The sequence below is a fragment of the Pristiophorus japonicus genome, chromosome 31, assembly GCF_044704955.1.
Source record: "Pristiophorus japonicus isolate sPriJap1 chromosome 31, sPriJap1.hap1, whole genome shotgun sequence".
Taxonomy (NCBI): Eukaryota; Metazoa; Chordata; class Chondrichthyes; family Pristiophoridae; genus Pristiophorus; species Pristiophorus japonicus.
The window spans coordinates 5,075,459-5,100,498 of record NC_092007.1 but is presented as its reverse complement, the minus strand read 5'-3'; the positions used below and the strand labels follow the sequence as shown (position 1 = coordinate 5,100,498).

Sequence of the window (25,040 nt, the reverse complement as noted above, 5' to 3'; positions counted from 1 at the left end):
TCTCCAATTCAATATTGGGAAGACTGAAGCCGTTATCTTTTGTCCCCGTCACCAACTCCGTTCCCTAACCAATGACTCCATCCCTCTCCCAACATCAATCTGAAAGTGAATAAGACTATTCGCAACCTAGGTGTCATATTTGACCCTGAAATAAATTTCCAGCCACATATCCGCGGCATAACTAAAACTGCCTTTTTCCACCTCCGTGACATTTCCCGTCTCGGCCCCTGCCTCATCTCTTCCACTGCCGAAACCCTCATCCATGCCTTTGTTATCACTATGGTTGACTATTCTAACTGACTCCTGTCTGACCTCCCACATTCTACACTACGTAAACCTGAGGTCTTCCAAAACTCAGCAGCCCTTGTACTAACCAGCACCTAGTCACAGTCACACATCACCCCTGATCTTTCTGACCTAAATTGGCTTCCAGTTAAACAATGCCTCGGTTTCAAAGTTCTCATCCTTGTTTACAAATAACTCCATGGACTTGCCCCTCCCTATCTCTGTAATCATTTTATAGCCTCACGATCCCACAAGATGTCTGTGCTCCTCTAATTCTGCGCACTTGAGTTTCTTTGATTATAATCCCTCAATCATCGGTGGCCGTGTCTTCTGCTGCCAGGGTCCCAAGCTGTCAAACTCTCTCCCTAAACCTCTTTGCTTTGCTACCTCTCTTTCCTCCTTTAAGATGCTACTTAAAACTTCGCTCTTTAAATAAGCATTTGATTATTTGCCTTAATTTCTTCTGTAGCTCGGTGTCAAATGTATCTATTTATCTGTAACACTCTTGTGGAGTGCCTTGGGACATTTTACTATGTTAAAAGAGCTAAATAAATAAAAGTAATTATTATTATTGTGTTAGCTGCAATCCCCTTTATGGTGTTGTCCAAAAATTGTGAAATTGTACTTCCAATTCCCGAGTCCAAATCCTTTGTGTAAATGGTGAACAGCAGTGGTCCCTGCACCAATCATTGAGGTACAACACTTCCCACCCTCCGCCAGTCTGAGTAATTTACCCTTAAACCCGACGCTCTGTTTAATGTTTTGCAGCCAGCTTGCAATCCATTCTGCTACTTGTCCCCTGTCAACAGTGGCTCAGGGGGTAGCACTCTCAACTCCGAGTCAGAAAGTCTTGGGTTTGAGGCCCACAGCAGAGACTTGAGCACAAATCCTAGGTTGACACCACAGTGCAGCACTGAGGGAATGCTTCGCTGTCAGAGCGGCTTTCATGAGGGAACGCTACACTGTCGCATGTGCAGTACTGAGGGAGCACTGCACTTTTTTGGGGGCTGTACTGAGACAGCGCCGCACTGTCAGAGGGGCAGTACTGAGCGAACGCCGCACTGTCGGAGGGACCGTACTGAGGGAGCGCCGCACTGTCGGAGAGGCAGTACTAATGGAGCGCTGCACTGTCAGAGGGCCAGTACTGAGGGAATGCTGCACTGTCAGAGGGGCCGTACTGAAGGAATGCCGCATTGTCGGAGGGGCCGTACTGAGGGAGCGCCGCACTGTCAGTGGGGCAGTATTGAGGGAGCGCCGTAGTGTTGGAGGGGCAGTACTGAGGGAGCGCTACACTGTTGGAGGGGCAATACTGAGGGAGTGTGGCACTATCGGATTGGCAGTCCTGAGCGAATGCCACACTGTCGCAGGGGCAGTACTGAGGGAGCGCCACACTGTTGGACGTACCATCTTTCAGAAGTAACATGAAACCAGAGGCCCCATCTGCCCTCGCAGGTGAAATGTAAAATTTCCCACGACCATTATTTCGAAGAAGAGCAGAGGGGAGCACTCAAATATTTATCACTGAAACAATATAAAAAAAAATGATCACGTTGCTGTTTGCAGGAGCTTGTTGTGCTCCCTCACCACAAGTGTCTTAATTCTACAAAGTACAGAAGCATTGCAGCAACTGTTGTTTCCGCTCAGAAAAGAGGAAGTTTATAGCATTGCCGGTCATTGGGCCAGTTGGAGATAATGTTCAATCTACAATATATTTACAGCACAGAAACAGACCATTCCACCCACCCGTTCCGTGCCAGGATTATGCTCCACACCAGCCTCCTCCCATCCCTCTTCATCTCACCCCATCACCATATCCTTCTCTTCCTTTCTCCCTCATGTGTTTATCCAGCTTCCCCTTAAATGCAACTCTGCTATTTTCCTCAACCTCTCCTTGTGGTAGAGAGTTCCACATTCTCACCACTCTCTGGGTAAATGCGTTTCTCCTGAATTCACTTTTTGATTTATGAGTGAGTATATTGATGACCACTTTCTGGTCTGCCCCATGAGTGGAAACATCTTCTGTTTGTCTACCCTATCAAACAGTTTCATAATATGTCTTTCATAAGATGCCTATCAGGTCACCCCTCAGCGTTCTCTTTTCTCGGAACCCCAGCCTCTGCACCCTTTCCTGATAATTATAACCTCCCAGTTTTGGTATCACCCTTGTAATTCCTTTTTTGCACCTTCTCTTTTTTGTAATATGGAGTCTGGAACTGTGCACAATGTTCCAAGTGTTGTCTAACCAAGGTACATGGAGGCCAGAACTCTGCACAGTGTTCCAAGTGTGGTCTAACCAATGTATATGCAGACCTGAACTGTGAACAGTGCTCCAAGTGTTGTCTAACCAAGGTACATGGAGGCCAGAACTCTGCACAGTGCTCCAAGTGTGGTCTAACCAATGTATATGCAGACCTGAACTGTGAACAGTGCTCCAAGTGTTGTCGAACCAAAGTATATGGAGGCCAGAACTGTGCACAGTGCTCCGAGTATGGTCTAACCCAGGTTGGAAGCAAATTTAACATAACCTCTTTGCTTTAGAATTCCATCCCGCCAGAAATGAATCCCAGTGGTTGGTTTGCATTTTTGTGGCCACTATTACCAGGGGCAGCACTGAGGGAGTGTCATACCATCGGAGTGGTAGTACTGAGGGAGCGCCGCACTCTCGGAGGAGCAGTACGAAGGGAGTGGCACACTGTCGGAGGGACAGTACTGAGGGAGTGCTGCACTGGCGGAGGGGCAGTACTGAGGGAGTGCTGCACTGGTGGAGGGGCAGTACTGAGGGAGTGCTGCACTGGCGGAGGGGCAGTACTGAGGGAGTGCTGTACTGGCGGAGGGGCGGTACTGAGGGAGTGCTGCACTGGCGGAGGGGCAGTACTGAGGGAGTGCTGCACTGGCGGAGGGGCAGTACTGAGGGAGTGCTGCACTGGTGGAGGGGCAATACTGAGGGAGCATCGCACTGTCAGAAAGGCAGTAATGCGGGAGCACTACACTGTCGGAGGGTCAGTACTAAGGGAGCAACGCACTATCGGACATACCGTCTTGAGATGCGACATTAATCTCAAGGCCCCATCTGCCCTCTCAGGTGGAGTGTAATAATCCCACGGCAAAGAAGTTCAAAGGGGAGTTGTCCAATATTTAACCCTCAAACAACACCAACAAAAGAAAACTGATCTGTTCATTTATGACATTGCTGTTTGTAGGAGCTGGCTATGCGTTGTGGCATCATTGTCTCTCGCCACAAGTGTCTTAATTCAACCAGGTACAGATGCATTGCAAGACCTGTTGTTTCCATTCAGAAAAGAGGAAGATTATATCATTGCTGGTCATTGGGCCAGTTGTAGATGAAGGTCGGTCTACAATGTATTTACAGCACACAAACAGGCCATTTGGCCCAACCGCTCCGTGCTGGGGTTTATGTTCCACACCAGCCTCCTCCCACCCCTCTTCATCTCACCCCATCACCATATCCTTCTATTCCTTTCTCCCTCATGTGTTTATCCAGCTTCTCCTTAAATCCATCTCTGCTATTCTCCTCAAACCCTCCCTGTGGTTGCGTGTTCTACATTCTCACCACTCTCTGGGTAATGGCGTTTCTACTGAATACCTCATTGGATTTACTTGTGGCTATATTATATTGATGGCCCCTAGTTCTGGTCGCCCCCGAAAGTGGGAACATCTTCTCTACATCTATGCTATCGAACCCTGTCATAATCTCTCTTTCATAAGGCGTCAATCAGGTCACTCCTCAGCCATCTCTTTTCCAGGAACCCCAGCCTGTGCAGCCTTGCTCATAGTTATAACCTCTCAGTTCTGGTGTCATCCTTGTAAATCCTGTTTTGCAACTTCTCCTTTTTGTCACGTGGAGACCAGAACTGTGCTTAGTGCTCCAAGTGTGGTCTAACCGAGTTATATGGAGAACAGAACTGTAAACAGTGCTGCAAGTGTGGTCTAACCAAGGTAAATGGAGACCACAGCTGTGCACGCTGCTCCAATTTTGATCTAACTAAGATATATGGAGACCAGAATTGTGCACAGTGCTCCAAGTGTGGTATAACTGGGGTATATGGAGACCAGAATTGTGCACAGTGCTCCAAGTGTGGCATAACTGGGGTATATGGAGACCAGAACTGTGCACAGTGCTCCAAGTGTGGCATAACTGGGGTATATGGAGACCAGAACTGTGCACAGTGCTCCAAGTGTGATATAACTGGGGTATATGGAGACCAGAATTGTGCACAGTGCTCCAAGTGTGGCATAACTGGGGTATATGGAGACCAGAACTGTGCACAGTGCTCCAAGTATGGTCTAACCAAGGTATATGAATACCAAATCTGTGCACAATCCTCCAAGTGTGGTCTCACCAAAGTATATAGAGATCAGAACTGTACACAGTGCTGAAAGTGTGGTCCAACTGAGGTATGTGGAGACCAGAACTGTACACAATGCTGCAAGTGTGGTCTAACTGAGGTATGTCGAGAACAAAACTGTACACATTGCTCCAAGTGTGGTCTAATCGAGGCGTATGCTAACCGCAACTGTGCACAGTGCTCCATGTATGGTTTATCCAAGGTCTCTTTTTAGGAGGTCCCTAGAATCGAGGATGACTTGCTTCCACACTAAAAAGGGATGAGTTTGCACATGTTTTGCTGAAGTACCCAATATTGCAGGCCTCGAACTACATGTTGAATGTTGGAAGATGCCTGTGCGTGGTTTTGTTTAATGTGTGGTGGCTATTGCACACCAGTCACCACACGGGCTTGACAGAGCAAGGTCTTGGTCCAGTTGCAAGGATTAACCAACACGAGTGGAGACCTGCTCTGCTGTACGGACCTAGTACACACACAAATCGCAGTGTGGGCTGGCCCATTATATGGAGACCAGAACTTTGCACAATGCTCAAATTGTGTTTGAACCAAGGTATATGGAGATCAGAAATATGCATTGTGATCCAATGTGGTCTAACCAAGGTATATGGATACCAGAACTGTGCACACTGTTCCAAGTGTCATCTAAACAAGGTTGGCTGCATATTTAACATAGCTTCTTTGCTTTTAAATTACACCCCTTTCGAAATGAATCCCATTGCTTGGTTTGTAATTTTTTGGCCATAATTACCAGGGGCAGAACTGAGGGAGCGCCACACTATCGGATCGGTAGCACTGTAGCAGTGCTGCACTGTCGTAGGGGCAGTACTGAGGGAACGCCGCACTGTCGGAGGTGCCATCTTTCGGATGAGACATTAAACCAAGGCTCCGTCTGTTCTCTTGTTTGCATATAAAAGATCCTACGGCAATTATTAGAAGAAGAGCAGGGGAAATCTTCCCGGTGTTCTGTGGTCAATATTCATCCATCAACTTCACACCAGTTGTATTGGACAAAGATTCAGAGCTGCTAAATTGCAGCCTGGAATCCGATCGATCAATATCTGCTCTGTTGCTCTTTGTACTGTGCTGAGACAGGATCTGACACCATCACCTCCTCAATCATGTCATAGGCCGTCGTCAGAGAAAGGAAATGGGTTGGACTGTATAGGAGAGGAAAGAAATATCTGAAAGCAGAAATCTTCAACTTCGAACCAGCAGGTGAGACAAGCCGAGACACTCGCCCACTGTGCGTCCTGTACTTCCACCAGGAGCACAGCAGGCACAGGTAATTCTACAGATTATCATCCTACTTTAAGGATTGCCACGGGGTGCGATAGTGTACTAGGTAGTTTCGTGGGATGAGAGGGTTGTCAATGACGGAGGTGCAGTACTGAGGAAGCGGAGCACCGCACTGTCGGAGGGGCAGTACTGAGGGAGGGCCGCACTGTCGGAGGGGCAGTACTGAGGGAGCGCCGCACTGTCGGAGGGGCAGGACTGAGGGAGCGGAGCGCTGCACTGTCAGAGGGGCAGTACTGAGGGAATGCTGCACTGTCGGAGGGGCAGTACTGAGGGAGCGGAGCGCTGCACTGTCGGAGGGGCAGTACTGAGGAAGCGCCGCACTGTCGGAGGGGTAGTACTGAGGGAGCCCCGCACTGTCGGAGGGGCAGTGCTGAGGGAGCGCCGCACTGTCAGAGGGGCAGTACTGAGGGAGCGGAGCACTGCACTGTCAGAGGGGCCGTACTGAGGGAATGCTGCACTGTCGGAGGGGCAGTACTGAGGGAGCGGAGCGCTGCACTGTCGGAGGGGCAGTACTGAGGGAGCCCCGCACTGTCGGAGGGGCATTGCTGAGGGAGCGCCGCACTGTCAGAGGGGCAGTACTGAGGGAGCGGAGCACTGCACTGTCAGAGGGGCGGTTCTGAGGGAATGCTGCACTGTCGGAGGGGCAGTACTGAGGGAGTTCTGCACTGTCGGAGGGGCAGTACTGAGGGAACGCCGCACTGTTGGAGGGTCAGTCGTGCGGGAGAGTTGCATTCGCCATTGGAGGGTGGAGGTAGTCACATGACCCCCGTAGTACACCTGAACACCACTTGCGGGTGATGGTAGAACAGTTACAGCATCCTTGAATGCATCTTAATATCAACAACTTGCATTTATATAGCGCCTTTAATGGAGTGAAACGTCCCAAGGTGCTTCACAGGAGAGTTATCAGACAAAATTTGTCCCCGAGTCACATACGTAGATATAAGGGCAGGTGACCAAAAGCTGGATCAAAGAGCTCAGTTTTGAGGATCATCTTAGAGAAGGAAACTCTGGTGGAGAGGTTTAGGAGGGAGTTTCAGAGCTTGGGGCCCAGGCAGCTGAAGGCAAGGCCGCCATTGGTTGAGCAACGGACATCACGGCTGTAATGTATTTGCTTCATGGGTCCTTGCTAACGAATTCATAGCAACACATTGTTATGAACTACTAGTTGGTTTATTAGCAAAAGGCTTAACAATCACAGCACACATTACCAGTTCATCCTCCAGGCTCACAACCACCTGCCCCATCGTGGATCCCCCGAACCCAACTGGCCGGGGTTTTATTGTATCTTGTGCACATCACGGGACTGGCTAAGTCACTCCCAACTAAACAGCTTGCCAACTATTTTAAAGTTGAAAACATAAATCATGTGCCCCCTTATTAAAGGGGGGGGGGGGCACTAAAACCAATACATTAAACAAATGAAAGTTTTGACAGTAAAATTAATTCACAGTAAAATTTTAATTATCGTGGGTGATGATGCAATCCAGTCCCTCTGGTGTCCAGTCTCATGGAAGGCCGCGAGTGTACCAGTGGACAGGGATCTCCAGGGATACCCTGGCTCGAATGTACCCACTGAATTAGAGGCAGGCAGTCTGGCTGAAAGACCCCTTTCGACCACCCGCTGCCTGGACCGGTTAATGGCCACCTTGGCCAGGGCCAGGAGCAGTGCCACTAGGAGCCCTCCCACCTGCCCGCTTCCCTCTGCACAGGGTGCCCAAAGATCAAGAGCTTGGGACTGAAGTGCAACCAGAATTTGAGGAGCAACTAATGAAATAGCGGCTGCAACCTCACACATTGTACATAAACATGGAACACGGACGCCTCCAGACCGCAGGAGTTGCAGGCAGCCTCGGAGCCCGTGAACCGACTTAAAAATCAATTGCATGGGACTGACCCATGCAACACCCTCCAGGTCAAGTCCCCAATAAATAAAGGGAGGAGTCCTTCAACAGCCCTACAAACCTGTGAGCATCCTCACAATTGCATACTCGCTGTTTCCCCATTTTAGAAGCAAGACATTTGCACAATATTTCAAAAGATTACTTATCGTGATCACAATTTTAAAAATGCTGAGCCTGAGAATGTTGTTGTAAGCCTTCAGCTTCCTCCTGCTCCAACCTCCTTTTCTTTGCAGTTGGGTGGCTAAGCCCATTCTCTGTATTCTTATTTGACTCCGGGGACCGTCTTGGAGAATTTTTGTTTTCTGGGCATGTAGCCTGTGATTCCTGACCTCTATCGCCCTGTGTCCTCTTGAGTTTCCCTGGAAACCTTTCATCCGTCCCCGCGTTAGCACTCTTCCTAAGATCATGATCGTCCACTTATCAATATCCTGTCTATTTGGCTCGTATTTCCTCGTTGATCTTCCCAACTTAACCCAAACTCCACCTCTCGCTCCCCCGGATGGTACCGAAATTCCCCTGAAATTTGTGTACCATGCATCCCGATTCATTATTGTTCAATCTGCCTCTGAATGTATTGTCATATTAATCCACCAATTATTTATCAGTACAGTCGTTCTGAAATCCCGAAATAAGGAATACACTGCCTTGCCATTCTCTGCATGTACACCGCAATCCTCACCTTTCTGATCCGCTTCCACCCAGTGAAGTTTTTGATTATCGTTGGATTTACATGCCATTGCAATGTGTCCCCTTACTTGGCACCACGAGCATATTGCCCATTTGAACCACACTATTGTGCAGTATGGTTGCCATTACACCTATGTCATCTATTCTCCTTGCTTTCATAATTCTCCCTCAGACTATGCTCACCCTGTCCTGCATTTCTACACCTCGGCGACTGTGAACTGCTCATGCTGCTGGCAATGGGTGAAATTCCTTCATATTTTTCTCTGCTATGGAGGTGGCTATCTTGCAAGCATTCTCAAAAAGAGATCTTCCATACGTAACAATTTGGATTGGTTGCGTTCATCCGTTAGTCCATATACAACTTTATCTCGAACAGCCCTATCCAGGAATCATCCAAAATTGCACTGTAGAGATAATTTTCTTATGGCAACAATGTATACACTGATGGTTTCATCAGGTCTTTGACTGCGAACTTATAGCACTATTTTTCTGTGCTGTCTGTCCTTCCGGATTGTCAAATACCCCTTAATATTGAATTCCCAGTCCTAGTCACCTTGCAACCACGTCTCTGTAATCGCTATCAGATTATACCCATTTGGTAAAGCATAATTCGGTCAGGCAGAGTCAGAATGGATTCATGAACGGGAAGTCATGTTCGACAAATTGGCTTGAATTCTTTGAGGATATAACTAATAGGATGGATAAAGGGGGACCAGTGGATGTGGTGTATTCGGACTTCCAGGAGGCATTTGACAAGGTGCCACATAAAAGGTTACTGCACAAGATAAAAGTTCAAGGGGTTGGGGTAATATTTTAGCATGGATAGAGGATTGGCTAACTAACAGAAAACAGAGAGTCGGGATAAATGATTCATTCTCTGGTTGGCAACCAGTAACCAGTGGGGTGCCACAGGGATCAGTGCTGGGACCCCAACTATTTACAATCTGTGTGAGAAATGATATTGGCTCAGAAAATCAAGATGTAGAATCAGCCTAGTTTGGAGCTAAGGAGCACCAAGGGGCAGAAAACATTGGTGGGAGTTATCTGTAGGCCTCCAAACAGTAGTGGTAGAGTAGGGGACGGCATCAAACAGGAAACTAAAGATGCATGTAGCAAGGGTACTACAGTTATCGCAGGTGACTTTAGTCTACATATGGACTGGCCAAACCAAATTAGTAATAATACTGTGGCAGATGAATTCTTGGAGTGTGTACGAGATTGTTTTTTAGACAAGTATATTGAGGAACCTACGAGTGATCAGGCTATCCTAGATTGCGTATTGTGTAATGAGAAGGGGATAATTGACAGTCTTGTTGTGCGGGGTCCTTTAGGGAAGAGTGACCATTACATGATTGAATTTCTTATTAAGATGGAAAGTGAAGTAGTCCAATTCAGAACTAGGATCCTAAATCTAAACAAAGGAAACTACAAAGGTATGAGGAATGAATTGGCTGTGATATATTGGGAAGATTCATTAAAAATACAAAACAAAATGTGGCCTAACCATGGCTAACAAAAGAAATTAAGGATAGTATTGGATCTAAAGAGGAGTTATACAAATTTGACAGAACAGTAGCAAGCCTGAGGATGGAAGCAGTTTGGAATTCAGCTAAAAAGGACCAAGAGATTGATTAAGAGGGAAAAAATAGAATATGAGAGTAAACTTGCAACGAAAATTAAAACCGACTGCAAAAGTTTATACATGTACGTAAAAAGAAAAAAGATTAGCGAAGAAAAACGTAGATCCTTTACAGACAGAAATGGAAGAATTTGTACTGGGGAACAAGGAAATGGCAGAGCAATTAAATGAATACTCGGTTCTTTCTCCATGGAAGAGGACACAAATAACGTTCCAGAAATGTTAGGGAACCAAGGGTCTAGTGAGCAAGAATAATTAAAGGAAACGATAATTAGTAAGAAAATAGTGCTGGAAAAAATTAATGGGACTGAACACAGATAAATCCCCAGGGCCTGATGATCTGCATCCCAGTGTACTAAAATAGATAGCCATGGAAATAGTAGATGCGTTGGTTGTCATCTTCCAAAATTCTATAGATTATGGATCAGTTCCTGCAGATTGGAGGGCAGCATTGGATCCCGCTATTCTAAAAAATAGGGAGAGAGAAAACGGGGAACTACAGAACGGTTAGCCTGACATCAGCAGTAGGGAAAATGCTGGAGTCTATTATAAAGGATGTCTCCCTCCAAATGAAGCTCCAAAGGATGTCAAAGAACATCAGCAGGCCGGGGCCATTGGAGGGGGCAGCGTGCTGTGGCATACCACTGCAGGGAGCAGTGCGTGCTGCTGCAGGAGGGCAACGGCTATGAAGCCAGGTCGCTGATTGCAGTGCGGGTAGGCACAGCAGGAGGGACGAAGGAGTGGCAAGAGTCCCTAGATGGAAGTGAACTGGGCCCAGGAGAGGCGTGAGTCTGGTGCCCAGAGGAGGCGAGGGCCCAGGAGCAGCATGGGCCAGCCCACATTGCAATATGTGTGCTCGCTCAGTCCATGCAGCAGAGCTGGTCTCCAGTTAATCTTGGGTAATCCTTGCCACTGGACCAAGACCTCGCTCTGTCAAGCCCGTGTGGTGGCTGGTTTGCAACAGCCACCACACATTAAAAAAAATCCAAGCACAGGCATCTTCCACCCTTCACGATGTAGTTTGGGATCTGGAATATTCATTGAAACACCAGTGTAGTCATCCCTTTTTAGCTTGGAAGCAAGTAATCCTCGCATCGAGGGACTGCCTATGATGGGATGATGATAACGGCACACTTAGATACTATCAATGAGATGAAACAAATTTAACATGGATTTATGAAAGGAAAATCATGTTTGACCAACCTACTGGAGTTTTTTGAAGTTGCAACTGATAAAATAGGTAAGGGAGAACCAGTGGATGTAGTGTATTTGTATTTTCAGGAGGCCTTTGATAAAGTCCCACATAAGTGATTAGTGTGAAAATTAAAGCACGTAGGATTTTGGGTAATGTATTGGCATGGATTGGCAATTGGTTAATTGACAGGAAACAGAGAGTAGGAATAACTGAACCTTTTTTGGGGAGGTGGGCAGTGACTAGTGGGGTACGACAGGGATCAGTGCTGGGGCCCCAGCTATTCACAATATACATGAATGATTTGGATGAGGGAACCAAATGTAATATTTCCAAGTTTTCTGATGACACAAAACTAGGTGGGATTGTGAGTTCGGAGGAGGATGCAAAGACGATTTAGATAGGTTGATTGAGTGGGGAAACACATGGCAGATGCTGTATATCATGGATAAATGTGAAGTTATCCACTTTGGTAGGAAAAACATAAGGACAAAGTATTATTTAAATGGTCACGGCTTGGGAAATGTTGATGTACAGAGGGACCTGGGTGTCCTTATACACCAGTCATTGCAAGCAAACATGCAGGTGCAGCAAGCAGTTAGGAAGGAAAATGGTATGTTGGCCATAATTACAAGAGGATTTGAGTATAGAAGCAAGTATGTCTTACTGCAGTTATACAAGGCCTTGGTGAGATCGCACCTGGAGTATTGTGTGCAGTTTTATTTTCCTTTCCTAAGAAAGGATATACTTACCATGGAGGGAGTGCAGCGAAGGTTCGCCAGACTAATTCCTGGGATGGCAAGACTGTCGTATGAGGAAAGATTGGGTCGACTAGGCCTGCATTCACTAGAGTTTAGAAGAATGAGAGGGGATTTCAGTGAAACGTATACAATTCTGATAGGATTGGATAGACTGGATGCAGGGAGGATGTTTCCCCGGGCTGCGAAGTCTAGAACAAGAGGTCACAGTCTCAGGATATGGGGAGGGAAATTAGGACCGAGATGAGGAAAATTTCTTTCGCTCAAAGAGTGGTGAACCTGTGGGATTCTCTACCACAGAAGGCTGTAGAAGCCAAGTCACTGAATATATTTAAGAGGGAGAGATATAGATTTCTAGAAACAAAAGGTTAGCAAGAGGTAAGGGGAAAAAGCAAGAATATGGTGTTGAGATAGAGGATCAGCCATGATCATATTGAATGGCGGTGCAGACTCGAAGGGCCGAATGGCAAACCAATGCTCCTATTTTCCACATTTTTATGTTTCTATGTATTAACGACTGGGAAGAAAGGATCGAGTGTAATGTAGCCAAGTTTGCTGATGATGGGAGGAAAAGCAATGTGTGAGGAGGACACAAAAATCTGCAAAAAGACATAGACAGGCTAAGTGAGAGGGAAAACATTTGGCAGATGGAAAATAATGTTGGAAAGTGTGAGGTCATGCACGTTGGCAGACAAAATCAAAGAACAAGTTATTATTTAAAGAGAGAAAAATTGCAAAGTGCTGCAGTACAGCGGGACCTGGGGGTACTTGTGCATGAAACACAAAAGGTTAACATGCACGTACAGCAAGTGATCAGGAAGGCCAATGCAATCTTTTCCTTTATTGCAAAGGGATTGGAGTATAAAATCAGGGCAATCTTGCTACAGTTATGCAGGGTATTGGAGTGGCCACACCTGGAATACTGTGTGCAGTTTTGGTTTCCATATTTATGAAAGCATAGACTTGCTTTGGAGGCAGTTCAGAGAAGGTTCACTAGGTCCTTTCCGTTCTTTCCGGAGATGAGTGTGTTGACTTATGAGGAAAGATTGAGGATTATGAGCCTCTACCACATTGGAATTCAGAAGAACGAGAGGTGATCTTATGGAAACGTATAAGGTAATGACGGGGCTTGACAAGTTGGATGTTGAGAGGATGTTTTCATTGATAGGTGGGACTAGGATTAGAGGGCCTCAAATTAGAATAAAACACCGACTATTTAAAACTGAGATGAGGAGGAATTTCTTCTCTCAGACAATTGTAAATCTGTGGAATTCGCTGCCTCGCAGAGCTGTGGATGCTGGGACATTGAATAAATTTAAGGCTGCGACAGACTGTTTCTTAACCGTTAAGGGTTTAAGGGGTTATGGGGAGCAGGTGGGGAAGTGGATGTAGGTCCATGATCGGATCTGCCATGATCGTATGAAATGGTGGGGCAGGCTCACGGGGCTGTACAGCTTACTTCTGTTCTTATTTCTTATGTTCCTATGTTCTCATGTTAGATTAATAGCCGTTATCACTCTCAATAATCGAGAATTACTTTTTTCAATTACTCTAAATAGCTTTCTAGAAGCTCTGTTTGTTAGTTCAACACTGTTCATGGGTTTTTGGGTTCTTTGTTTAAGAATTCCTCGGGACTCATTTGCTATTAAGAAGTAATTGGTTTCTTAGCAAAAGATTTAACAATCACACTGCACATTACCAGTTCATCCACCAGGCTGACCACCACGTGCACCATTGTGGGTCCCCCGAACTCAACTGGCTGGGGTTTTATTGAGTCTGATTAACATCACGTGACTGGCTAAGGCCCTCCCAATGCAACAGCTCTGCAAACCTGTGAGCACACTCAGAGGTGCGTACATTTGCACTGGAGTATGCGCAAGAGGCCAGAATTGGAGGAGCGCAGAGATCTTGGAGGATTGTAGGGGACGGTAGAGTTTACAGATATAGCACGGGAGGGGGCGAGGATACCATGGAGGAATTTGAAAACAAAGATGAGAATTTTTAAATCGAGGCGTTACCAGCACAAGAGCCAATGTAGGTCAGCGAGCAACAGGGGGGCGGTGAGATGGGTGAATGGGACTCCGTGTGAGTTACAAGATGGGAGATTTGGATAGGCTCACAATTAGGGAGCCCAGGCAGGAGAGCTGTAGAATCGACATGTCTAGACGTAACAAAGGCACGGATGAGGATTTCAGCAGCAGGTGGGCTGAGGCAGGGCCGGAGATAGTCGATGTTGCTGAGATGGAATTAACGTGACCATCTCTGTGATTACATTACTGGGATCAATACTGACTGATGCTTCTCTCTCTCTCTCTCTCTCGCTCCCTCTCTCTCTCCCGCTCACACTCTCTCAACCACTCTCGCTCACTCGCTTTCCATTTCTCTTTCCCGCTCTCATTCCCCCCCCCCCCCCCTCTCTCTTTCTCTCTCCATCTCTTCAGGTGGTACATCGGAAATGGAGCCTGAGGAAATTCAGCTGACCCAATCTAGCGAGGTTCTGCACCATGTCTCGGTGACTGAAGACTACTCCAGCGGGCACCATGCGATGTATGCCTTCATCAATGCGATCTTCATCACCAACTGCATCCTCGGCATGTTGGGCAACGGGCTGGTCATCTGGGCCACCGGCTTCAAGCTGAAGAGAACGGCCAACACAGTCTGGTTGCTGAGCCTCGCCGTGGCTGACTTCACCGTCTCTCTGCTGCTCCCGCTCTTCATCACCGAATTCTCCCTGGATTTCAACTGGCCTTTTGGCCGGCTGCTCTGCAAGCTCAACAGCGGGGCGCTTGCGCTCTGCCTGAACGCTAGCATCTTCATTCTGGTCGCCATCAGCGTGGATCGCTGCATCTCAGTAGCGTTGCCCATCTGGTCCAGGAACCACCGCAGCCCGCGGCTGGCCACCCAGCTCAGCCTCGGGGTTTGGGTGGTGGCCGCCATGTTTAGCATGTTGACCTTCGTCTTCTGCGACACGGTGTCCTCGGGTAATCGCACAATGTGTAACCACAACTACCTGCTGCAGAGCGAGAGGGCGGCTCTGAACATGACTGTTTACGGAGACAAGGAACACCGGGAGGTGTTGAAGCAGGCGGAGAACCTCCGCTATGCCCGATACCGAGCGGTGACACTCTCCCGCTTCCTCGGCGCTTTCCTCCTCCCGTTCCTGGTCATCGCCGCCAGCTATGCCATCATTGGGCTGCGGCTGAGGTGGGACCGCCTGGCGCCCAGCAGAGGAAAACTATTCAGGGTCATTGCCAGCGTTGTCTTGGCCTTCCTCCTGTGCTGGGCGCCCTACCACTTCTTTTCTATCCTCAGGCTGCTGCAGCTACGCGAGGAGCCATGGCCCCTGGTACTCAGCGTGGGCGTCCCTCTCAGCTACAGCCTGGCCTGCATGAACAGCTGCATCAACCCCGTTCTCTACATCTTCATGTGGCAGGACTTCAGGGACTTGCTCAACAAGTCGCTTCAACGTCATAACAGCCAGGGGACACAGATTTTAAGAAATTGATAGGAGTATTGGAGGGAATTTGAAAGGAAATTTCATCAACAGAGGGTGGTGGGTGTCTGGAACTCACTGCCTGAAATGGTGGTAGATGCAGAAACCTTCATTGCATTTAAAAATTATTTAATGTATCAGCCAAAGATTCATTGTTGCTAAGCTGCAGCCTTTGTAAGTCGACAGCTTTTATTGTGCTCATTTTCTACTAATAAATGTGTTTGCAAACTGCTCCAAGATGGCTGAAAACATGGGTTAACCAATTTTTAGTGACTCAAAAGGCTTTGCGAATTCAAAATATTTTCTCGTGTGTTTTAAACTCTCACAGCTGCAAAGAGACACTTCTCCAAGTCATTGCCTGGGACCTGTGAAGAGAAGAGAACAAAATGCTTATTCATGATGAAAGTGCATCTCTTTGTTTTAGACCTAGACAATTACATACATGGCGGTCAGTCATTCTGAAAACTAGTAAAGGATGGCTGTAACGTGTGCAGTCAGCACTGCAGTCGATGTGAGTGATGACCTTGTCAATTACCAAGAGAATCAGAGTGTTAATTTCCAATCGCTGACCAGGGCAGAAGTTCACTCATGTGTGAGAGTCTTTGTATTGTAATCATTTAGGAAATAAGCAATTTTTAACTGATAATTACTTTAATAGATTGGTTGGTGCTGATTAATAATTAGAAATTATTGTGCATTTAATGCTATTGTGATTGCTTGTATTTCTTTTGATTATTCTAAGTAAAAATAATCCCTGGATAAGGGTGAGAAAAGAAACATCCTGCATGTGTGTTGTTTTTGTCTCACAAGTCCAAAACCTGCAAAGTGGAAAGAAAATAAATAATTCTTTAGGCTAAAACTATGATATGTTCTTTATGACATTACTAATCCACACGTTACACAAGATGGCTATAAATGGCTATCACATGACCCTTTATTGTTATACATCAGGATTTGCATTACCGCAATAGTCCATTAGGTGGAGCTCTAAATTACACTTCACCCTCCTTAATGAAGAAGTAATAAGAACATAAAAAATAGGAGCAGGTGTCGGCAATTTTGACCCTCGATCCTGCTCCGCCATTCAATAAAATCATGGCTGATCTGATCATGGCCTTAACTCCACTTTCCCACCCGCTTGACTCCATTATCACAAAAAATGTTGTCTATCTCCAACTTAAATATATTCAATGGCCCAGCCACTACTCTGCGGGGCAGAAAATTCCCTGGATTTACAACCCGCTGAGAGAAGAAATTCCTCCTCATCTCAGTTTTAAATGGACGACCCTTTATTCAGAAACTATGACCCCTAGTTCGAGGCTCCCCCAAGAGGGGAATCATCCTCTCTGCATCTATTTTATAGAGCCACTTCATTATCTTATATATTTCAATAAGATCACCTCTCATTCTTCTAAACTCCAATGAGTATAGGCCCAACCTGCTCAACCTATATACATAAGACACCCTCGTCATCTCAGGAATCAACCTAGTGAACCGCCTCTGAACTGCCTCCAATGCAGGTATATCCCTCCTTAAATAAGGGGAAGAAAACTGTACACAATACACTAGTTGTGGTTTCATCAATACCCTGTACAGTTGTAGCAGGACATTTCTGCTTTGTTTTTTAATCTATCCCACTTGCAATAAATGCTAACATTCCATTTGTCTTCCTGATTAATTGCTGTACCTGCATACTAACGTTTTGCTTTTCATGCACACGTTCCCCCAGGTCCCTCTGTACTGTTGCAATTTGTAATTTCTCTCCATTTAAATAATAATTTGCTTTTTTTGTCATTTTTGCCAAAGTGGATAAACTCACACTTGCCGACATCATACTTCATTTGTTAAATGTTTGCCCACTCACTTAGTCTGTATATATCCCTTTGCAGATTTATTGTGTCCTCCTCACAACTTGTTTCCCCATCCTCGTTGGTAACATCAGCAAATTGTTTACATTATACTCGGTCCCTTCATCCAAATCGTTAATGCAGATTTTAATAGTTGAGGCCCCAGCATTGATCCCTGTGGCACCACTTTACTTACCATTTACCAACCGGAAAATGAGCAATTTTTCCCCACTCTTTGTTTTCTGTTAGTTAGCCAATCCTCTATCCATGCTACTATATTAACCCCAACCCCATGAACTTTTATCTTGTGCAGTAACCTTTTAGGTGGCACCTTCTCGAATGCTTTCTGGAAATGCAAAGACAACACATCCATGTATTTTCCCCAAACTATGCTGCTCATAACAAAATAATTATCATACATACCATGCATGGTGATAGACAACAAAAGATTTGGACTTATCTTGCCATATCTACAAATAAACTTAATCACTGCTTGTCTCTTTCGAAGAAGATACCTTCGACCTGGAACAGAACTTTCCAAACTTGATGTCAAACTCAGGCTCATTCTAGGCTGATCCTGAGGAGAGTTTTTCTCCAAGGGAATCCCTGGATTTACATTTGAACTCTTTACTACGTCAGACTGTTTGTCAGCCTGACTCAGGGTCAGAATTAAATTCTGACTTTCTCTTGGACTTGTTCGCGTAGATCTGATGTAAGATTTGCTACTGGTAATCGACTTGTAACAAGACTATCTGACTCATCAGAAATAATCGAATCATTCCAACTTTTACTTGCCAAATCTGTAGGTAAAATATGATCAATGTGAGCAAACCTGAACTTTCCATAATCAAACATCTTAACCAAATATGTGGGAGGACCACCATAACTTACTATTCTTCCTGATAACTACTTTATCTATTTATGGTGATGGTTCTTCGTTCAAACCTTCTGACTCAATTTCACACTTCACTATCTTACTCTACCTCTATCATGATTCTCTTTCTGTTTTGATTGTTTCTTGTCCACTGATTGTGCCTAGTTTGGCATTAACAATGAGAAACTCGTTCGTTGCTGTTGTTTAAGAAACAACTCTGCTGGTGTTCTACCAGTAGTTGTATCAGGAGTATTACGAAAATAATTAGAAAAGTTGCCAGTTTATGATCCAATGACAATTTCCATTTCTTTGGATTTGTCTCTAACATTTGTTTGATGAGAGCATGTGTTCCAATTTGTAATCTGTGCTCTGCTGCACCATTTGAAGGAGGTTGGTACAGTGGTACCTTTGTACAATTCACAACATTTCTGCTCGTGAACTGTGCAAATTCTTCTGAACAAAATTGCAGCACATTATCAGACACAATTTCTTCAAGAGGCCATATGAAGAAAACAATCTTCGCAAATTGAATAATGTTTTACTCTGCATCAAAAACACCTCTACACATTTCGAATTGCTATCAATCACAATAAACAATTGTTGTCCTTCTAGCTCAGCAAAAATCTACACATAACCTTCGCCACTCCCGAGGATCCATTTCCATGGCTGCATTAGTACAGATGGTGGTTTCTTGCTTATCAATTGACTTGTTTTACACTGACTAACATGTAGTCTATATCTTTATCTATACCTGGCCACTATAAGTAACTGTGTGTAAAACATGGAAACATAGAAAATAGTTGCAGGAGAAGGCCATTCGGTCCTTTGGATCTGCACCACCATTCAATAAGATCATGGCTGATCATTCACCTCAGTACCACTTTCCTGCTTTCTCTCCATACTTCTTGATCCCTTTAGCCGGAAGGGTCATATCTAACTCTCTCTTAAATATATCCAAAGAACTGGCATCAACAACTCTCTGTGGTAGAGAATTCCACAGGGTAACAACTCTCTGAGTGAAGAAGTTTCTCCTCATCTCCGTCCTAAATTGCTTACCACTTATCCTTAGACTATGACCCCAGGTTCTAGACTTCCCCAACATCGGGAACATTATTCCTGCCTCTAACCTGTCCAGTTCTGTCAGAATTTTATCTGATTCTATGAGATTCCCTCTCATCCTTCTAAACTCCAGTGAATACAGGCCCAGTCGATCCAGTCTCTCCTCATATGTCAGTCCTGCCATCCCGGGAATCAGTCTGGTGAACCTTCGCTGCACTCCCTCAATAGCAAGAAAGTCCTTCCTCAGATTAGGTTACCAAAACTGTACACAATATTCCAGGTGAGGCCTCACTAAGGCCCTGTACAACTGCAATAAGCCCTCCCTGCTCCTATACACAAATCACCTAGCTATGAAGGCCAACATACCATGTGCCTTCTTTACTGCCTGCTGTACCTGTATGCCAATTTTCAATGAATGATGTACCATGACACACAGGTCCCGTTGCACCTCCCATTTTGCTAATCCGCAAACATTCAGATAATACTCTGCCTTCTTATTTTTGCCACAAAGTGGATAACCTCACATTTATCCACATTATACTGCATCTGCCATGCCTTTGCCCACTCGCCTTATCTGTCCAAGTCACCCTGCAGCCTCTTAGCGTCCTCCTCACAGCTCACACCGCAACCCAGATTAGTGTCATCTGCAAACTTGGAAATATTACACTCAATTCCTTTCTTTCAAATCATTAATGTATATTGTAAATAGCTGGGGTCCCAGCACTGAGCTCTGCAGCACCCCACTAGTCACTGCCTGCCATTCTGAAAAGGAGCCGTTTATCCCGACTCTCTGCTTCCTGTCTGCCAACCAGTTCTCTATCCACGTTAGTACATTACCACCAATACCATGCGCTTTAATGTTGCACACCAATCTCTTGTGTGGGAACTTGTCAAAAGCCTTTTGAAAGTCCAAATACACCACAACCACTGGTTCTCCTGTGTCCATTCTACTAGTTACATCCTCAATAAATTCTAGAAATTTGTCAAGCATGGTTTCCCTTTCATAAATCTATGCTGACTTGGACCGATCCTGTCGCTGATATTTCATCTTTAATAATTGATTCCAACATTTTCCCCACTACTGGTGTCAGGCTAACCGGTCGATAATTACCTGTTTTCTCTCTCCCTCCTTTCTTAAAAAGTGGTTTTACATTAACTACCCTCCAGTCCATAGGGACTGATCCAGAGTCGATAAACTGTTGGAAAATGATCACCAATGCATCCACTATTTCTAGGACCACTTCCTTAATACTCTGTGATGCAGACTATCAGGCCCCTGGGATTAATCGGCCTTCAATCCCATCAATTTCCTTAACACAATTTGCCGCTTAATAATGATTTCCTTCAGTTCCTCCTTTTCACTGGACCCTTGGTCCCCTAGTATTTCCGGAAGGTTATTTGTGTCTTCCTTCGTGAAGACAGAACCAAAGTATTTGTTCAACTGGTCCCCCATTTCTTTATTCCCCATCATAAATTCACCTGAATCTGACTGCAAGGCACCTACGTTTGTCTTCACTAATCTTTTTCTCCTCACATATCTATAAAAGCTTTTGCAGTCAGTTTTTATGTTCCCAGCAATCTTCCTCTCATACTCTATTTTCTCCCTCCTAATTAAAATCTTTGTCCTCCTCTGCAGAAGTATAAAATTCTCCCAGTCCTCAGGTTTGCTGCTTTTTCTGGCCAATTTATATGCCTCTTCCTTGGATTTAACACTCTCCTTAATTTCCCCTGTTAGCCACGGTTAAGCCACCTTCCCCGTTTTATTTTTACTCCAGACAATATGTGCAATTGTTGAAGTTCATCCATGTGATCTTTAAATGTTTGCCATTGCCTATCCACCATCAACCCTTTAAGTATCATTTGCCAATCTATTCTAGCCAATTCACGTCTCATACCATCGAAGTTACCTTTCCTTAATTTCAGGACCCTAGTCTCTGAATTAACACTGTCACTCTCCAAATTAATAAAGCATTCTACCATATTATGGTCACTCTTTCCAAAGGGGCCTCGCAAAACAAGATTGCTAATTAGTCCTTTCTCATTACACATCGCCCAGTCTAGGATGGCCAGCCTTCTAGTTGTTTCCTTGACATATTTATCGAGAAAATCATCCCTAATACACTCCAGGAAATCCTCCTCCACCGCATTGCTACCAGTTTGGTTCGCCCAATCAATATGTAGATTCAAGTTGCCCATGATAACTGCTGTACCTTTATTGCACGCATCCCTAATTTCTTGTTTGATGCTGTCCCCAACCTCACTACTACTGTTTGGTGGTCTGTACACAACTCCCACTACGTTTGCTGCCCCTTGGTATTCCGTAGCTCCACCCATACCGATTCCACATCCTCCAAGCTAATGTCCTTCCTTACTATTGCGTTAATTTCCTCCTTAACCAGCAATGCCATCCCACCTCATTTTCCTTTCTGCCTATCATTCCTGAATGTTGAATATCCCTGCAGGTTGAGTTCCCAGCCTTGGTCACCCTGGAGCCATGTCTCCATGATGCCAATTACATCATATCCATTAATTCATTAATTCGTCCACCTTATTACGAATACTTCTCGCATTGAGACACAGAGACTCAAACACTTGGTCAAGCTTATTCCCAGGTTCTGGAGATGGAGATCTACTAATAACTTGGACCTGAACTTATTTGGGGTAACTAAACATTTTATAGGTTCCTGCTCTTGTCTACAAAAAATGCTCACTATTCCAGGATCCTTCTGGATTGCAAAAATAACCAGCGGCTACTATTCTCTACAGCTAACTGTCTCCTTAAAACCCTCTCCCCTGTCTCCAGCACACTCATCTTCAACAGAAAGCGTGAGGAGCTCATGGACAAATTTGTCTCAAAAATTGAGACTATCTGATCAACTGCCTCTGCAAGTTCCCTTCCTTCACCTATCCCACAGGGTCAAACTTGATCTGTGGCTTCCACCTGCCCTAGCCTTGAACTCACAGCTTTCTCTAGTTTATGTTTGATCTCCACTCTTCATCGCTCCATGCTCATCTTGTCCACTTCCTGCTCACTTGACCCTATTCCCACTAAACTGCTGACCGCTCAACTTTCTATTTTGACTTCCATGTTAGCCGACATGGTAAACGGTTTTCTCTCCTCAGGTACTGTTCCCCTCTCCATCAAATCTGCTGTCATCACCCCTCTCCTAACAAAAACAGCCCTTGACCCTACTTTGCTTGCTATCGACCAGTCACCCAAATCCCTTTCCTATCCATAGTCATTGAACGTGTTGTATCCTCCCAAATCCGTGAACATCTTTCCGTGAATTCAATGTTTGAATCTCTTCAATCTGAAATTCGCCCCCGCCACCATACCGAAATAACTCTCATCAAAATCGCAAATGACATCTTTTGTAACTGTGAGAAAGGTAAACTATCGCTCCTTGTTCTTCTGGACCTGTCTGCAGCCTTTGACACAATTTACCACTCTATCCTTCTCCAAGGCCTCTCCAACATCGTCCAACTGGGTGGGACTGCACTCGCCTGATTCCATTCTCATCTCTCTAATCGTAGCCAGAGAATCCCCTGCAACAGCTTCTCTTCCCATTCCCGCATCGTGTCCCCCAAGGATCTGTCCTTGGCCCCCTCTTATTTCTCATCTATATGCTGTCCCTTGGCGACATCATCCAAAAACACTGAGTCAGTTTCCACATGTACGCTGACGACACCCAACTCTTGCTCTGCACCACTTCTCTCGATCCCAGCTTGGTATCTAAATTGTCAGTCGGCTTGCCCGACGTTCAGTACTGGATGAGCAGAAATTTTCTGCCACAAATAATGTGAAGACCGAAGTCATTATCTTTGGTCCCCGCCACAAATTGCGTTCCCTAAACAGTGACTCCATCCCTCTCCCAAGCATCAATCTGAGGGTGAACAAGCTGGTCGCAATCTAGGTATCATATTTGACCCTAATCTTGCCTTTTTCCACCTCCGTGAATTGCCCGTCTCTGCCCCGGCCTCAGCTCTTCTGCTGCTGAAACCATCATTCCTGCCTTTGTTACCTCTAAAGTTGACCATTCCAACGCACTCCTGGCCGGCCTCCCACTGTCTACACCATGTAAACTTGAAGTCATCCAAAACACAGCAGTCCTTCTATTAAACCACATCAAATTTAGGATTTCTGACCTAAATTGGCTACCAATTAAATACTGCCTCGATTTCAAAATTCTCATCCTTGTTTACAAATCACTCTCTGGACTTGCTCCATCCATATCTCTGTAATCTTTTCGGCCTCATAATCATCTCACAAGGTGTCTGCACTCCTCTAATTCTGCCCTCTTGAGCATCTTTGATTATAATCCCTCAACCATCAGCGGCCATGCCATCAGCTGCCTGGCCCCAGGCTCTGGAACACCCTTACTAAATCCGTCCGCCTCGCTGCCACTCTTTCCTCCTTTAAGACGCTGATTAAAACTTTCCTCTTTAAACAAGCATTTGATAATTTCTCTTAAATTTTTCTGTAGCTCGGTGTGAAATTTATCTGTTTGTCTGTCACACTGCTGTGAAACACCTTGGGACGTTTTACTATGTTAAAGGCGCTATATAAATAAACATCATTATTATTATTGTGTTAGCTACAAACCCCAACTTTAAGATTGTGCCTCTGATTCCCGAGTCCAAATCCGTTGTGTAAATGGTGAACAGCAGTGGTCCCAGCAACAATCGTTGTGGTACAATACTTTCCACCTTCCGCCAGTCTGAGTAATTTAACCTTAAATCCTACTCTTTCTTTAATATTTTGCAGCCAGCTTGCGATCCATTCTGCGACTTGTTCCCTATCAACCATGGCTCACTGCGTAGCACTCTCGCCTCCGAGTCATAAGATCGTAGGTTTGAGTCCCACTGCAGAGACTTTGCGCACAAACATCTAGGTTGACCGGAAGGTGCAATACTGTGGAAGTGCTTCACTGTCAGAGAGGCTTTCATGAGGGAGCGCTGCACTCATGGAGGGGCAGTACTGAGGGAGTGCCGCACTGTCAGAGGGGCAGTACTGAGGGAGTGCCGCTTTGTTGGGGGGAAATAATGAGGGAGTGCCGCACTGTCGGAGGGGCAGTGCTGAGGGAGCGCCGCACTTCAGAGGGGCAGTGCTGAGGGAGCGCAGCACTGTCGGAGGGGCAAAACTGAGGGAGTGCTGCACTGTCAGAGGGGCAGTACTGAGGGAGTGCTGCACTGTCGGAGGGGCAGTACAGAGGGAGCGCCGCACTTCGGAGGGGCAGTACTGCGGGAGTGCAGCACTGTCGGAGGGGCACTACTGAGGGAGCGCTGCACAGTTGGAGAGGCAGTTCTAATGGAGCACTGCATTGTCAGAGGGTCTGTACTGAGGAAGTGCCGCACTGCTGGAGGTGCCGAATTTCAGAGGAGACTTTAAACCCTCGGCCCCGCCTTCACGTCTTCCCTCTTCGGTGGAATGTAAAAGATCACAATGCCATTGTTTTGAAGAAGAGCAGAGGGGAGTTCTCCAATATTTATCTCTCAAACAACATCAACCAAAAAAAAAATGATCTGCTCATTTATCATGTTGCTGTTTGTAGGAGCTTGCTGTGCATTGTGCCATCCTCCTCCCTCACCACAAGTGTCTTAATTCTACAAAGTACAACAGCATTGCAACAACTGTTGCT

The 25,040-nt window shown here is 45.7% G+C and overlaps 1 protein-coding gene across 1 annotated transcript; it reads left to right on the top strand.

The window, feature by feature from the left end:
• The first annotated feature begins 5,868 nt into the window (after positions 1-5,868).
• LOC139240418 (chemerin-like receptor 1) lies at positions 5,869-16,311 on the top strand. The gene is made up of 2 exons (XM_070868928.1): positions 5,869-5,934; positions 14,570-16,311. Exon 2 carries the CDS (start codon positions 14,584-14,586, stop codon positions 15,631-15,633), a length of 1,050 nt encoding a protein of 349 aa, XP_070725029.1. The 5' UTR covers positions 5,869-5,934; positions 14,570-14,583; the 3' UTR covers positions 15,634-16,311.
• Positions 16,312-25,040: the final 8,729 nt, after the last annotated feature.

Bases quoted from the DNA above. Each gene is read 5' to 3' on its own strand.
- LOC139240418 (XM_070868928.1), top strand. From the start codon at position 14,584: ATGGAGCCTGAGGAAATTCAGCTGACCCAATCTAGCGAGGTTCTGCAC.